Below are 16,784 nucleotides of genomic sequence, written 5' to 3' on the forward strand. Positions count from 1 at the left end.
TCATGCTTGTTTGGGGGAACACAACCATATCAAAGGCAGTTCCACTGTTCCCGTCAGACAGCTACACTACTCGGAGGGGGAGGGAAACATCTGAGGGCTTTTGACCCGTCTGCTCAAGAAGGGCCCTTCACATCAAAAACACAAATGTAAACTACTTGAGCCCATCAATATGAGCAATGTTTCTCGCCCCTTCCTCCCTCCCACTCTCTATCACCCTGCCACAGGGACTCAAAAGAACATGAAAAGGGCATAGAAGTTGAGTCCTGATGGCACCACAGGCTCTACCCCACTATTGTTGTGCGCTGTCGGATCGTGGTGACTAATAGCCATGTATTTATAGTTATCATAGTGCTGCAACAGTAAGCTAGTCTTGCTAGTAAATTGTCTTGGCAAGGTGTACTTTTCGGTGAAGATGTCTTTTTTGTGACTGAGTAATGAAAGAGACCAGGCTCTCTTGAAGCATGAATCCAAAAGGCAAGGCAAGTCATTTTAGCACATCTGCTCCTCACAGACACCCAGTTGGGCTTTGATTAATTACATCTTGACACATTGATGAACATTAAACAGTACGTGCCTCTTGTCTCTGGCACATACTGTAGGTGGGGAGAGAGACAGAGAGAGAGAGAGAGAAAAAACGTAAAGGGCCTTGATGAGAACCCTATGGAAATGTATTTGAACATTCAGCCACATTGTACTTTAACCCCCAAATAGCTTTCAAATTGGTTAAGATCAACATGAGATTCCTTTTAATCAGCCTTTTAACATCCTTCTTGAAAAACAGGAAATAACATAGTGTCCGACAGGGTTAAGTAAGAAGACCAGCTTTAGAAACTACAACTGATGTAAACTGACAAATAGGATTCCCCAGTGTCACACCCTGATCTGTTTCACCTGTCCTTATGCTTGTCTCCACCCTCCTCCAGGTGTCGCCCATCTTCCCCACTTATTCCCTGTCTGTTCGTCTTGTTTGTCAAGTCAATCCACGTTTTGTCTCAGCTTTTCCCCAGTTTCTCTTTTCCTCGCTCTCCTGGTTTTGACCATTGCCTGTCCTGACTCTGAGTCCACCTGCCTGACCACTCTGCCTGCCCCTGACCCTGCCTGCTGTCCTGTGCCTTTGCCTCTACTCTTGATTTCCGACCTTTTTATTTATTTATTTTTATTTCACCTTTATTTAACCAGGTAGGCAAGTTGAGAACAAGTTCTCATTTACAATTGCGACCTGGCCAAGATAAAGCAAAGCAGTTCGACACATACAACGACACAGAGTTACACATGGAGTAAAACAAACATACAGTCAATAATACAGTATAAACAAGTCTAAATACGATGTGAGCAAATGAGGTGAGATAAGGTAAAGGCAAAAAAAGGCCATGGTGGCAAAGTAAATACAATATAGCAAGTGGAACACTGGAATGGTAGATTTGCAATGGAAGAATGTGCAAAGTAGAAATACAAATAATGGGGTGCAAAGGAGCAAAATAAATAAATTAATTAAATACAGTAGGGAAAGAGGTAGTTGTTTGGGCTAAATTATAGGTGGGCTATGTACAGGTGCAGTAATCTGTGAGCTGCTCTGACAGTTGGTGCTTAAAGCTAGTGAGGGAGATAAGTGTTTCCAGTTTCAGAGATTTTTGTAGTTCGTTCCAGTCATTGGCAGCAGAGAACTGGAAGGAGAGGCGGCCAAAGAAATAATTGGTTTTGGGGGTGACTAGAGAGATATACCTGCTGGAGCATGTGCTACGGGTGGGAGATGCTATGGTGACCAGCGAGCTGAGATAAGGGGGGACTTTAACTAGCAGGGTCTTGTAGATGACATGGAGCCAGTGGGTTTGGCGACGAGTATGAAGCGAGGGCCAGCCAACGAGAGCGTACAGGTCGCAATGGTGGATAGTATATGGGGCTTTGGTGACAAAACGGATTGCACTGTGATAGACTGCATCCAATTTGTTGAGTAGGGTATTGGAGGCTATTTTGTAAATGACATCGCCAAAGTCGAGGATTGGTAGGATGGTCAGTTTTACAAGAGTATGTTTGGCAGCATGAGTGAAGGATGCTTTGTTGCGAAATAGGAAGCCAATTCTAGATTTAACTTTGGATTGGAGATGTTTGATATGGGTCTGGAAGGAGACTTTACAGTCTAACCAGACACCTAAGTATTTGTAGTTGTCCACGTATTCTAAGTCAGAGCCGTCCAGAGTAGTGATGTTGGACAGGCGGGTAGGTGCAGGTAGCGATCGGTTGAAGAGCATGCATTTAGTTTTACTTGTATTTAAGAGCAATTGGAGGCCACGGAAGGAGAGTTGTATGGCATTGAAGCTTGCCTGGAGGGTTGTTAACACAGTGTCCAAAGAAGGTCCAGAAGTATACAGAATGGTGTCGTCTGCATAGAGGTGGATCAGAGACTCACCAGCAGCAAGAGCGACCTCATTGATGTATACAGAGAAGAGAGTCGGTCCAAGAATTGAACCCTGTGGCACCCCCATAGAGACTGCCAGAGGTCCGGACAGCAGACCCTCCGATTTGACACACTGAACTCTATCAGAGAAGTAGTTGGTGAACCAGGCGAGGCAATCATTTGAGAAACCAAGGCTGTCGAGTCTGCCGATGAGGATGTGGTGATTGACAGAGTCGAAAGCCTTGGCCAGATCAATGAATACGGCTGCACAGTAATGTTTCTTATCGATGGCGGTTAAGATATCATTTAGGACCTTGAGCGTGGCTGAGGTGCACCCATGACCAGCTCTGAAACCAGATTGCATAGCAGAGAAGGTATGGTGAGATTCGAAATGGTCGGTAATCTGTTTGTTGACTTGGCTTTCGAAGACCTTAGAAAGGCATGGTAGGATAGATATAGGTCTGTAGCAGTTTGGGTCAAGAGTGTCCCCCCCTTTGAAGAGGGGGATGACCGCAGCTGCTTTCCAATCTTTGGGAATCTCAGACGACACGAAAGAGAGGTTGAACACGCTAGTAATAGGGGTGGGAACAATTTCGGCAGATAATTTTCGAAAGAAAGGGTCCAGATTATCTAGCCCGGCTGATTTGTAGGGGTCCAGATTTTGCAGCTCATTCAGAACATCAGCTGAACGGATTTGGGAGAAGGAGAAATGGGGAAGGCTTGGGCGAGTTGCTGTGGGGGGTGCAGTGCTGTTGACCGGGGTAGGAGTAGCCAGGTGGAAAGCATGGCCAGCCGTAGAAAAATGCTTATTGAAATTCTCAATTATGGTGGATTTATCAGTGGTGACAGTGTTTCCTATCTTCAGGGCAGCTGGGAGGAGGTGTTCTTATTCTCCATGGACTTTACAGTGTCCCAGAACTTTTTTGAGTTAGTGTTGCATGAAGCAAATTTCAGCTTGAAAAAGCTAGCCTTGGCTTTTCTAACTGCCTGTGTATAATGGTTTCTAGCTTCCCTGAACAGCTGCATATCACGGGGGCTGTTCGATGCTAATGCAGAACGCCATAGGATGTTTTTGTGTTGGTTAAGGGCAGTCAGGTCTGGGGAGAACCAAGGGCTATATCTGTTCCTGGTTCTAAATTTCTTGAATGGGGCATGTTTATTTAAGATGGTTAGGAAGGCATTTTAAAAAAATATCCAGGCATCCTCTACAGACGAGATGAGATCAATATCCTTCCAGGATACCCCGGCCAGGTCGATTAGAAAGGCCTGCTCGCTGAAGTGTTTCAGGGAACGTTTTACAGTGATGAGTGGAGGTCGTTTGACCGCTGACCCATTACGGATGCAGGCAATGAGGCAGTGATCGCTGAGATCTTGGTTGAAAACAGCAGAGGTGTATTTAGAGGGCAAGTTGGTTAGGATGATATCTATGAGGGTGCCCGTGTTTAAGGCTTTGGGGAGGTACCTGGTAGGTTCATTGATAATTTGTGTGAGGTTGAGGGCATCAAGTTTAGATTGTAGGATGGCTGGGGTGTTAAGCATGTTCCAGTTTAGGTCGCCTAGCAGCACAAGCTCTGAAGATAGATGGGGGGCAATCAGTTCACATATGGTGTCCAGAGCACAGCTGGGGGCAGAGGGTGGTCTATAGCAGGCGGCAACGGTGAGAGACTTGTTTTTAGAGAGGTGGATTTTTAAAAGTAGAAGTTCAAATTGTTTGGGTACAGACCTGGATAGTAGGACAGAACTCTTGCAGGCTATCTTTGCAGTAGATTGCAACACCGCCCCCTTTGGCAGTTCTATCTTGTCTGAAAATGTTGTAGTTTGGAATTAACATTTCTGAATTTTTGGTGGTCTTCCTAAGCCAGGATTCAGACACAGCTAGAACATCTGGGTTGGCAGAGTGTGCTAAAGCAGTGAATAGAACAAACTTAGGGAGGAGGCTTCTTAATGTTAACATGCATGAAACCAAGGCTATTACGGTTACAGAAGTCGTCAAAAGAGAGCGCCTGGGGAATAGGAGTGGAGCTAGGCACTGCAGGGCCTGGATTCACCTCTACATCGCCAGAGGAACAGAGTAGGAGTAGAATAAGGGTGCAGCTAAAAGCAATAAGAATTGGTCGTCTAGAACGTCTGGAACGGAGAGTAAAAGGAGGTTTCTGGGGGTGATAAAATAGCATCAAGGTGTAATGTACAGACAAAGGTATGGTAGGATGTGAATACAGTGGAGGTAAACCTAGGTATTGAGTGATGAAGAGAGAGATATTGTCTCTAGAAACATAATTGAAACCAGGAGATGTCATTGCATGTGTGGGTGGTGGAACTAATAGGTTGGATAAGGTATAAATGAGCAGGACTCTAGAGGCTCTACAATGAAATAAGCCAATAAACACTAACCAGAACAGCAATGGACAAGGCATATTGACATTAAGGAGAGGCATGCTTAGTCGAGTGATCAAAAGGGTCCATTGAGTGGAGAGGTTGGTTGGGGGTCACGGCGATTTAGACAGCTAAATCGGTTGCAAGCTAGCATAGGATGGAGGTCTGTTATTAGCCACCTCTTGCGTTCCGTCAGTAGATTAGTGGGTTTCCGTGTGGTAGAGGGGATTAATCCAAATCACACAACAACAACAAAAATAAAAACAATAGATATAGTTATAGAGGCCCAAGAAGAAAAATAAATAAATTTTTAAAAAATAAATAAATTGTCCGATTGTCTATTCAGATAGCAGCCGATAAGGCAGCCAACGGCTAACAGGCCGCAGATGGGCGCCCAGGCAACGTCGCGCCGGAGGAGCCAGCCGGACAACTCCCTCGGGTAGACAACGTCGGCAGTCCAGCTGTGAAGGCCCGGTGGGGCTCCGCGTAGGCAGCAAAGCGGGTCCGGATAGGTGACTGCAGCCCAGGAGTGATTGATGGAACTCTTCAACTGGCTAGCTCCGGAACAATTAATGTTAGCTTCGGAATCGACGAAAGCCGATAGTCACACGGATAGTAGCTAGCTAGCTGTGAGATCCAGGTATGAATGTCCAGAGCCAGCGGCCGAAATCCAGGGACATGGAGAGAAAAATTGGTCCGGTATGTTCCGTTCCGAGCCGCGCTGCGCCGCGCCGTACAAAACTGGCGATAGATTCTCGAGCCAAAGGACAGCCGATGACCACAAACCTAACTAGCTTCTGAACTAGCTTCTGAACCAGCTTCTGATTAGCTTCTGGACCAGCTTCTGGCTAGCTTCTGGCTAGCTCCCGGCTAGCTCCCGGCTAGCTCCCGGCTAGCTCCCGGCTAGCTTCTGGCTAGTTTCTGGCTAGCCTCTTGGAGGATTACAGATCTGAGGTAAATAATATATTTTTATATAAATATAAACTGGTGAAGCGGATTGCAGGAGAGTGTTCTGAAGATGAGTTTATGGAAAATAAAAAAATATAAGTGAATTTTTTTGGGGGGTAAATATATATATATATATATATATATATATGGGACACGACAAGACAAGGACAAAAAGACGTCTGAACTGCTATGCCATCTTGGAAGACCTCTTCCTGACCTGATTCTGTGTCTGCCTGCTGTCCTGTGCCTTTGCCACTACTCTGCATTATCAACCCCTGCCTGCATTGACCTGTCATTTGCCTGCCCCTGTTGCTGTAATGAACATTGTTACCTCAACACAGTCTGCATTTCGGTCTTACCTGAAACGTGATCCCCAGTTTATAAAAAATGTCATGGTACAACACATGTGGTTAGTCATTTTGTATCTATGTGATCCCTCTAATGTTAAACATGATTGCATATTTCACTGCATTATCTGGTTGTGAAGCATTACTTTTAATCAGCCTTTGATCAGCAAAGTGGAGACAATTAGTTATCAAAGCTGGAGATTACTTATCAACTTCCAGATTACAGTTTAATTAACAATCTCTTGGCAGCTCCCATCACAACAATAGACTTATATTTCTTCTCTAAGTGCCAATGTCCACTCTCAGCTAGCCGGCAGGTGTATGGATTCATGTGGAAAAAATATATTGTTTGGCTTAATAGAAATTCGCAGACTAAATGTGGCAAGATGATTGTCTCTGTCCAGGGTGTCAGTAAAATAAATCAATTATTTTCACCCGCAGCCATGTTATTAGGTTGAAAAATATAGGCCTACTCCTGTATTTCACATGATGAATTGAAGTTATATATGCCATCTCCGTCTCTCTGTGTTGGTAGGAACAAAGTCTTTAATTAATCTTCTGCCAACTACAGTGCCTTCAGATAGTACTCACACCCCTTGACTTTTTCTACATTCTGTTGTGTTACAGCCTGAATTTAAAATGGATTCAATTAAGCTTGTTTTGTCACTGGCCTCAACACAATACCCCATAATGTCAAGGTGGAATTATGTTTTTTGAAATTTTTACAAATGAAAAGTGAATATGTATGCAACCCCTTTCTTATGGTAAACGTATTTAAGTTCAGGAGTAGAAATGTTCTTAACAAGTCACATAATAAGTTGCATGGACTCACTCTGTGTGCAATAATAGTGTTTAACATGATTATTGAATGACTACCTCCTCTCTGTACCCCACACATACAATTATCTGTAAGGCCCCTCAGTCGAGCAGTGAATTTCAAACACAGATTCAACCACAAAGACCAGGGAGGCTTTCCAAAGCCTCGTAAAGAATGGTTGGAATGGTTAATTTTTAAAAAGCAGACATTTAATATCCCTTTGAGCATGGTGAAGTTAATGATTACACTTTGGATGGGGTGTCAACACACCCAGAATCTGCCGTCCTTCATATCTCAGTTGGCCTCATGGGATTTCACCATGAGGCCAATGGTGACTTTAAAACAGTTTCAAGAGAGAACTGAGGATGGATCAAAAACATTTGTAGTTGCTCCACAAAACTATCCTAAATGACAGAATGAAAAGAAGGAAGCCTTTAAAAAAAGTAATATTCCAAAACATGCATCCTGTTTGCAACAATTCATAAAAGTAATTACTGCAAAAAAATGTGTCAAAGCAATTCACTTTTTGTCCTTGAATTCAAAGTGTTATATTTGGGTAAGAATACATTACTGAGTTCCACTCTCCATATTTTCAAGCATAGTAGTGTCATCATGTTATGGGTTTGATTGTAATCGTTAAGGACTGGGGAGTATTTCAGGATAAAGCGATGAACGTAATGGAGCTAAGCACATGCAAAATCCTAGAGGAAAATATTGGGCAAATGTTGCACAATACTTGTGTACAGAACTCCAAGTTAACATCAACGGGGCTGTAGTGGAGCGGGTCAAGAGTTTCAAGTTCATTGGTGTCCACATCACCAACAAACTATCATGGTCTAACCACGCCAAGACAGTTGTGAAGAGGGCATGACTAAACCTATTCCCCCTCAGGAGACTGAAAAGACTTGGCATGGATCCCCAGATCCTCAAAAAGTTCTACAGCTGCACCACCAGGCGCTTTCTGATCAGTTGCATCACCGCCTGGTATGTCAACTGCTCGGCACCTGACCGTAAGGCGCTACAAAGTGTAGTGCGTAAGGCCCAGTACATCACCGGGGCCAAGCTTCCTGCAACAAAACCTATATAATAGGCGGTGTCAGAGGAAAGCCCATAAAATTGTCAGAGACTCCAGTCACCTAAGTCATAAACTGTTTTCTCTGCTACTGCATGGCAAGCAGTACCGGAGCGCCTAGTCTAGGACCAAAAGGCTCCTTAACAGATTCTACCCCCAAGCCATAAGACTGCTGGACAATTCATCATTTGTTTTGTACACTCCTGCTACTCGCTGTTTATTATCTATGCATAGTCATTTCACCCCTACCTACATGTACAATTTACCTTAACTAACCTGTACCCCTGCACACTGACTCGGTACCGGTACCCCCTGTATAAATCCTCGTTATTGTTATGTTATTTAAAAAAAACAAAAATTTTAACTTTATTTTATTCGTTAAGTATTTCCTTAACACGTCTTGAAATGCACGGTTAGTTATGGGCTTGTAAGTAAGCATTTCACGGTAAAGTCTACACTTGTATTCTGCGCATGTGACAAATGAAGTGCTTCTACAGAATATTGACTTAGAGGTGTGAATACTTATGTAAATGTGATATTTCTGTATTTTTTTTTTCAATAAATTTGCGCATATTTCTAAAAACATGTTTTCACTTTGTCATTATGGGGTATTGTGTGTAGATGGCTGAGAAAAACAAATATATTTAATCAATTTTGTATTCAGACTGTAACATAACAAAATGTGGCTTAAGTCAAAGTGTATAAATACTTTCTGAAGGGAGGCTGGCTGAATTAGTTATACCTGTCACCCTTGCATGTCAAGCATACTTGTGATACACTAAAAGATGACCTGTGATACTCATATAAGGAACCCCAAGGCTGTATCCACTCTGTCAGAGGATTTATAAGGCTCAGAGTCCATTAGTCTATGTGATCTGTACACCAATGACATCTATGGTAATTATCTGAATAAATGTGATAGACTGTAAAAAACATTAGTGTCAGAGGACATACAAGGCTGCTAAAACTTTGGGGCTATCCCTTAGTATTGATCAAATGCAACGAGTCATATACAGTATTTGGTGATTTTTCATAAGAAAAACTATGGGCACCAAACCAAAAACTTTTCCAAATTGTACTGTAAGAATTCTCTCCCATAGGGATGTGGTCGATGAAATGCCCCTGGGCCTGGTTGCACAAGAAGAGGGCTAAAACATGGCTTCTTTTCCCTTTCCTCTTGCCTCTGCCCCAGATCTCATTCTGCTCTTGTGAGCCTCTTCATTCCAACCGCTAGCTATCTAGACCTCTTTCCTTAGGCCAGCTCTGACTTTCTCCTCCACTAGAGAATGGCTGTGCTCTTCCTAAAGGCACAGTAGGGCTGGTTGCAGGGCTGGTTGCAGGGCTGCTTGGGCCGTAAGGAGAGGCTGACACTACACAGAGAAAGTAGATCAGTGGGTTACTGCTACAAGACAAAAAAAAGCTTATTGCTTCGCCCATTTCCATAAGTGTAGAGCTTTGTGCCAGTGAGATGAGTAACTTGCTATTATAATAATGGCCTTTACTGTATCTTAGACACTGGGGCACCTTGAAATTATACTGGGGAAAGGGGAATACCTAGTCAGTTGCACAACTGAATGCATTCAACTGAAATGTATTTCGTATTTAACCCAACCCCTCTGAATCAGAGAAGTGCGGGGGCTGCCTTAATCAACATCATTGATAACCAAAGAGCAGTTGTTAACTGCCTTGCTCAAGTGTAGAACGGCAGATTTTTTCACCTTGCCAGTTTGGGGATGTGAACTAGCAACCTTTCAGTTATGGGACCAACGCTCTTAACGACTAGGCTACCTGCCACCCTTACTCTACTGTACTCGTGTGTATTTAAATAAACCACACTATCGTCTTGGATTTAGATTAGTGTTGTCTTGGATTTCACCACAAAAAAATGCTTTTGTTTTGATGTGGCATTAAACATTCAGTGGTTATACAGAATGTCTTTGTCTTCAAGCAAAGTCTCATTCATTAGGGCACACAATTGAAAAGCGAAAAGGTCTAGGTAGGCCCTCTCTATTTCAGTCTGCGGTTCTTCTGTTTGGTGCCCGTTGAACACGACCCAGGTACCAAGTGTGGCAAGCTTGTGAAGACCCTCCACAAAACATTCCCCCAGTCCTAAAAAACTTTTATCCCTGGCCTCATAGAGTATATCTCAAACCTCCTTTCCGGTGTATCACTCGAAGACACAAAGGGCTCTTATTGTCAAAGAAGATGCAAACCTTTCCTCATGGCTATTAAAAGAGCAGAGAAATATCCAGTATGATTCACCTATTGAAAAGCACGCACATGACAGTGGTCTGTTTGTGTCTCCCATCCAATTATTTTGTCTAATGAACACAATGTGTCTATATTAGCAGGAGCTATTGATGTGGGCACCACCCTTTGTAAGTGTTTTTATCGTACATTCTGGTAGCCTACAGAGTTTCAATATGTAACATTTGTCCCTTGAAACATACTGCCATATAAATAAATTAAACCGTGCGAATGAATGCACAGATGTGGCAGTAAAGAGTCAGTCTGTTTTGAAACATTCTATATTTTCTCAGCGGTCAGGGTGGTTAGTGTCAGTCCCGCCATTGTGATATGACAGTGATGACTGTTGTGTATGTTAAGCATTGATTATTGATCTGCATTTTAAGCCTGTACATTTCTTCCTATATCCCTTTTTCTGTCCCCCTCTTTGTACATTTTTATTTAACTAGGCAAGTCAGTTAAGAACAAATTATTATTTACAATGGCGGCCTAGGAAGAGCCTTGTTCAGGGGAAGAATGACAGATTGTTACCTTGTCAGCTCGGAGCTCGGAGATTCAATCTAGCAACCTTTTGGTTGCTTGCCCAACACTCTAACCACTAGGCTAGCTGCCACCCCTCTTTCAACCCTCTCTGTCTGTATCTCTCCTTCCTTCTGTTTCTCTCACTCTGTCTCTCTCCACCCCCCTCTCTGTCCCACCTCCTTTCTCTCTCCCTTCATCCCTCCCCATCTCTGCTTCCTCCCCTCACTTCATCTCTCTCACTCAGCGGCCTGTAAGGACCACCGGCGGGCTCTGGAGGTGTCCCAACACTCAGAGGAGATGGGGCTGATCCTGGGGGTGTGTGCTGGGGGCCTGGTGGTGCTCATCCTGCTCCTAGGGGCCATCATCATCATCATCAGGAAGGGGTGAGTCACTGGCCCACATTTTTATACCACTTCTCAGTCCTCACTCAGTTAGCCAAATAGTTAACTTTCTTCAGATTACCACACAGGGTGGTAAATAAGTTGTTTCCTAACTGACAATGTCTCGACCACACAAACCATCTGTAGAATGTTGATGCTATTTTTTTTTTATTCTACTCTCGAGTCTTCCCTAGAACTCATATTTGCCTTTCCAAAGTGCCAGGTTGTTTTGAAGAGAGTACATGTGACAGGGAGGGAGGGAGAGAGAGAGAGGGGTACACCCTTATGGTGTATCAGAGGGACCACACCGCTCTCATCTGCAGGGCTCGTTTGAGTGTGAAATATTTAATTAAATGCAAATACAATTCAATTACTCACTTACTGTAATTACGCACGCCGGGCAGAAGCGTGACCCATAAATGAAAGGATAATTGGGAGGGAAAAGGTGTGCTTTAGGAGATGATTAGCCTAGCCGCTAGCTCCCAAAGGTCTCACCTCCCCGCAGATGGTGCCAACAAGAGGGTCGCCCCACACACCTTTATGGCAGCATATGACCCTGACGTTACACCCTACTCATATACTCCCTTTCACAGGAGTGACTTGACACTGCCCTGAGTGGAGTGTCTGGGTTTTGCCCGCTTTTTAATGGGCCCACTCTATGATATTTAAATACGTTTTGTTGTAATTATTGGGACAGTGAAGTTTTTTTCTTCTTTTGGCTGTATACTTGACAAGTTTGGATTTGAAATCAAACAATTTGAGGGTATTTTCATCCATATTGGGTGAACCGTTTAGGAATTACGGCAGTTTTTGTACATAGTCCCCCCATTTTAGGGGAGCAAAAGTATTCAGACAATTCACTTGTATTAAAGTATATGTGTCTTAAGGTAGTAAAAAATAAGTATTTGCATTTTCAAATTCATAGTATGCAATGACTATATGAAGCTTGTGACTCTACAAATTTGTTGGATGCATTTGCTGTTTGTTTTGTGTTTCAGATGATTTTGTGCCCAATAGAAATGAATGGTAAACTATTTGTCACTTTTATTGTAAATAAGAATAGAATATGTATTTAAACACTTCTACATGAATGTGGATGCTACCATGATTAAGGATAATCCTAAATGAATGTGAATCATGATGAGTGAGAAAGTTACACATGCACAAATATCATACATGCTAACCTCTCATCATTACAATAAAAGGGGAGGTTTGCATTTTTTGGGAGTATGATATTTGTGCATGTGTAACTTTCTGCAATGTAATCTCATAGTCATTGTTTGATTTCAAGTCCAAACCTTTGGAGTATAGAGCCAAAAGACAAAAAATGATTCACTGTACAAATCATTTCGGAGAGCACTGTATATACCCCTAATTCTTGAGAAATATATAAATGCCTCATGAGCTTAGTTCCAACCCCATCATAACTCAGAGTCTGGTCTATGCTTATTCAGAAATAGGTGGACATTTCTCAATTAGGTAAAGAGGGTTGTTGAGAGTTTCCAGTCCAGCTGAACAGGCATTATACATTTCATTTATTTTCATTTAACCTTTTTTAACCAGGTTAGTCTCATTGAGATTAAAAAACGATTGTTCAATTGAGACCTGGCCAATATAGCAGCACATTCATTTTCATGTACAAATAAAACACAAAGCACTATAGTTTAAAAAAAAACATACATTTACACATTGAGCAGGCATGTTGTAGGGAGAACTCAGTTCATATCGTTTCCAGTCTGTTAAAGCATCAGTTCACCCCCAACAACTACTCCCCGGGCACCGATGATGTCGATTAAGGCAGACCCTGCACCTCTCTGATTCAGAGGAGTTGGGTTAAATGCGGAATACATATTTTGGTTAAATGCATTTTGTTGTGCAACTGACTAGGTAACCCCCTTTCCCTATATGTAGCCTATTAAAATACACTATATATGCAAAAGTATGTGGACACCCCATCAAATTTGTGGATTTGTCTATTTCAGCCATACCCGATGCTGACAGGTGTATAATATTGAGCACATAGCCATACAATATCCATAGACAAACATTAGCTGTAGAATGGCCTTACTGAAGAGCTCAGTGACTGTCAACGTGGCACCGTCATAGGATGCCAACTTTCCCGCAATCAGTTTGTCAAATTTCTGCCCTGCTAGAGCTGCACTGGTCAACTGTATGTTCTGTTATTATGAAGTAGAAACGTGTAGGAGCAACAATGGCTCAGCCGCGAAATTGTAGGCCACACAAGCTCACAGAACAGGACCGCCGAGTGCTGAAGCTCATAGACATTGTCTGTCCTCAGTTGCAACACTCACTACGGAGTTCCAAACAGCCTCTGGGAGCAACGTCAGCACAATAACATAGTTGGGAGCTTCATGTAGTAATGGGTTTCCATGGCCGAGCAGTTAGCCTAAGAGCATCATGCTCAATTGCCAAGCATCGGCTGGTGTGGTGTGGAGCTTGCCGCCATTGGACTCTTGAGCAGTGGAAAAGCGTTCTCTGGAGTGATGATTCACGCTTCACCATCTGGCAGTCCAACGGACGATTCTGGGTTTGGCGGATGCCAGGAGAATGCTACTTGCCTGAATGCATAGTGCCAACTGTAAACTTTGATGGAGGAGGAATAATGGTATGGGGCTGTTTTTCATGTTTTGGGCTAGGCCCCTTAGTTCCAGTGACATATTCAATTAGAGGCAGGTCTAGCTGCTTTGGCTGTCGTTTGGTCCTGCCAGCCTCCTACCTTTCCATTGTTTTGCCAATCGAGCATTCACATGCTTGTGCTCTCTGGCTACCAATGAAGAGTTTCAGTGGCCAAATAAAAATGTTGCTCTCTCTATCCCCCTCTCTCCCCCTCCCTCTCTCACTCTGTGTGTTTGTAGGAAGCCAGTGAACATAAATAACACACCCATAACGTACCGTCAGGAGAAGAGTCACATGGGTTCGATGGAGCGCAGTTTCACTGACCAGAGTACCCTGCAGGAGGATGAGCGTGTGGCCCTCTCTGCAGCACGCATGGCACACACCTGCAGCATGCACGGTAAGACACACACACACAGGCATAAGCACACACACCTGCAGTATGTACTTTCAAATAAAAAGAAGACACCAGCAATCAAGCTATGATTCATTCCTGGAACACCTGAGGACTAAAATATTCACTCACAAGCTTTTCCCAAAATGTTCATCAAACGCGCCCACAATATTGTGTGTGAACGTTATTCCTCCGACAGCGTCCATCTAGCCTTAGAAAAGCTTCATATACCTCAGAAGCAGCTATGCACCCTGCAGAAGATCCACAGTCTAATAAGATAACAAGGAAAATAAAATTGCAAACAGACGTAAAGTGATACGCCTTCTGGCAAGAAAATGATTTGTGATTCTAGTTGTCTTCCTTCTCGTCTCGATATCTTGAAATATTAAGGTGCATAACACAGAGAAGGAAGGAACAATCATCTTGTTCCTTAAAGTTTCCTTAACTTTAAGTCAGTTGTACAAAACATTTAAGGTGCATTTCCCCCTTAAATTAAGTGAAAAAGTTAAGGGTGCCCATGATGTCCCTTAATTGCTTCATTCAGTATCGATGTAAACAGCATTTGTGGAGGTGAATGTTGCTTTCATCCACGCTGTTTACAAAAGGCAAACATCAACCAGCTACTGTAGTTACTTAGCTAAATAATGGAGGGTGCACAATCCATGGCTACAAAGCTAACTGGCTAGTCCATCTTTAGCTGCGGGATGCTGCAACTTCGAGCACTTTGACCCTGCAAGCTTTCAGAAATGAAAATGTGTTGAAACACCATTTTACCACTATTATAATTGCTTTTGATTTGTCTAGAAATAATATCTGATAATGGCTGTGATCGTGGTATTCAAGGAATGTATATCTTTTTGTCATTTTTCTCATACAGAAAATTGACAAATGTCATTTCGATCACGTCATTAAAAATCAGTTTTAGTTGAAAATTAAATATCATACAGTTAATTTGTATCACATTAATTTATACATTTATTCATTAATTTGTATTTAATCTTATTTTAAGTGATTTTTAATGTTTTTCTAATATACATTATTCAACACAATGCCTGAATGTATAAACAGAAGAAAAAAAAATTATCATGAAAAATGAGATGAGACCTTTTTGTGAGATTATGATAACAACCATATGATAACCCTATCTAAAACAAATCACTCAATCAATCAAATTATACATAATATTCTCATTTACCAAAAAAATATGGGTGTGGTGGAAATTACATCTATGTAAAAAAAAAAAAAAACTTGATGAAAACAATATTTTATTACAAACAAGTTTGAACAACAACCATTGTTAAACATGTAATTCATTTAAGATAAATTAAGATTCCAAAAGTAGCCGGTGGGAAGAGCTCAAGGAAGGAGGCCAGTGTTTTTGAGAGATGGGCCCAGATTGCAGGGGGGTCATCTGCATAGAAGAGCTCAATGAGCAAAGTGAAACTGTATAATTTGTGGTATGTCCATCACAGGTGTGGAGGGCCACCTGCTTGTGAGAATCACCGAAGTGAACTGCCTGGATTTCACTGGTGTGGATTTCACAGGTTGTTGTTTACACATGTTCCTCTGCAAAGTCCATATGCACGATGATCTCTCCGCATATTCTCTTTCAATTATATCAGTTTGGAGTATTAATGTCGAATGTTGTACATGTGTTTCCCCAACTTCTCTTTCAATCCTTTGGAAAAGTCCTCCAGTAGACTCTGCAGTGTGCTACACACCTTTTCTTTTGCTGTCAAAAGTACAGTGAAGTTTTCCATGTTTCCCTCTTTTGTTTTTCCTTCTCTCTCTTCAGCTTTGTTTTTCCACTCAAACCACCATGTCTGCTCACCAGCATCAAAGTCAGATGTTTTAAGCTCTTTTGCTTGGCAAAGGGAGCACTTTGTGTACATGCACTCTTTCTTCAGGTTCTCACAGCACAAAGACTCAATAAGGTTCTCAATGTTGCTGTAGCTGATCCCTTTGTGATGCTGTAGTTTTGCCGCCATGAACTGGAGGTTGGCTCGGGTTTTGCAGAGGCATGTGTCCCTATCCTGGACTGTTGGCTTGACAACCCAAAAAGGACGTATTCTGTAGAATTCATAGTAGGACATTTTAATCTCTAAATTATCCCTCTTAAAATTCTGATAAAGGTTCTGAATTGTGCCATTCAAGAAGCACTTCTGCTTTTTCTTCTTGTTCCTTGTTACTGTGTCATTTTTCTCTGTTGTTGCTCTACTGTTGTCATCACGTTCATAGAATCTAGTGATTGTCTCTTCTGTGGCTTTGTAATTATGGTACACTTTTTTTCCCTTGAGTTTTGAAGATGTGTTGGCCTGTTTTAATTTGCTCTTTGACCAGGCCATACTTTCTCAGGATGTTGCCTCTGAGCATTTTGTAAGCTTGTCCTTGGCACTGCAATTTTTTTATAGTTTTGCTTTAACTCTGATGATCAATGATGGCATTTTGAAACAATAAAATCCTTCGGTGTTCCTTTCATTTGCTGTTTTGTCTTTGTCTTTGGGGAATCTTGTTTCTCCATTTTCTTCATCAGTTGATCATAAATTAATTTGTATTTCTCAGCTTTCCGTAAAGTTTTATTGAGTTTGACATTTGTCATTTGTATGTTTTTGAGCGACCTCTTCCAAACCTTTTCCTTCCAGCAAGTATTCGACT

The 16,784-nt window shown here is 42.3% G+C and overlaps 1 protein-coding gene across 2 annotated transcripts in view; it reads left to right on the plus strand.

Annotated features, from left to right (window-relative positions):
• LOC109902241 (receptor-type tyrosine-protein phosphatase U) overlaps window positions 1-16,784 on the plus strand; it is a 326,293-nt gene that overhangs the window by 244,953 nt on the left and 64,556 nt on the right. For both annotated transcript variants that reach the window (XM_020498440.2, XM_031786469.1), the window contains exons 14-15: window positions 10,966-11,104; window positions 13,978-14,135. In XM_020498440.2, the coding sequence (XP_020354029.1) occupies window positions 10,966-11,104; window positions 13,978-14,135 (297 nt within the window). The remainder of the gene's footprint in view (window positions 1-10,965; window positions 11,105-13,977; window positions 14,136-16,784) is intronic.

Source organism: Oncorhynchus kisutch, linkage group LG13, assembly GCF_002021735.2.
Source record: "Oncorhynchus kisutch isolate 150728-3 linkage group LG13, Okis_V2, whole genome shotgun sequence".
Lineage (NCBI taxonomy): Eukaryota > Metazoa > Chordata > Actinopteri > Salmoniformes > Salmonidae > Oncorhynchus > Oncorhynchus kisutch.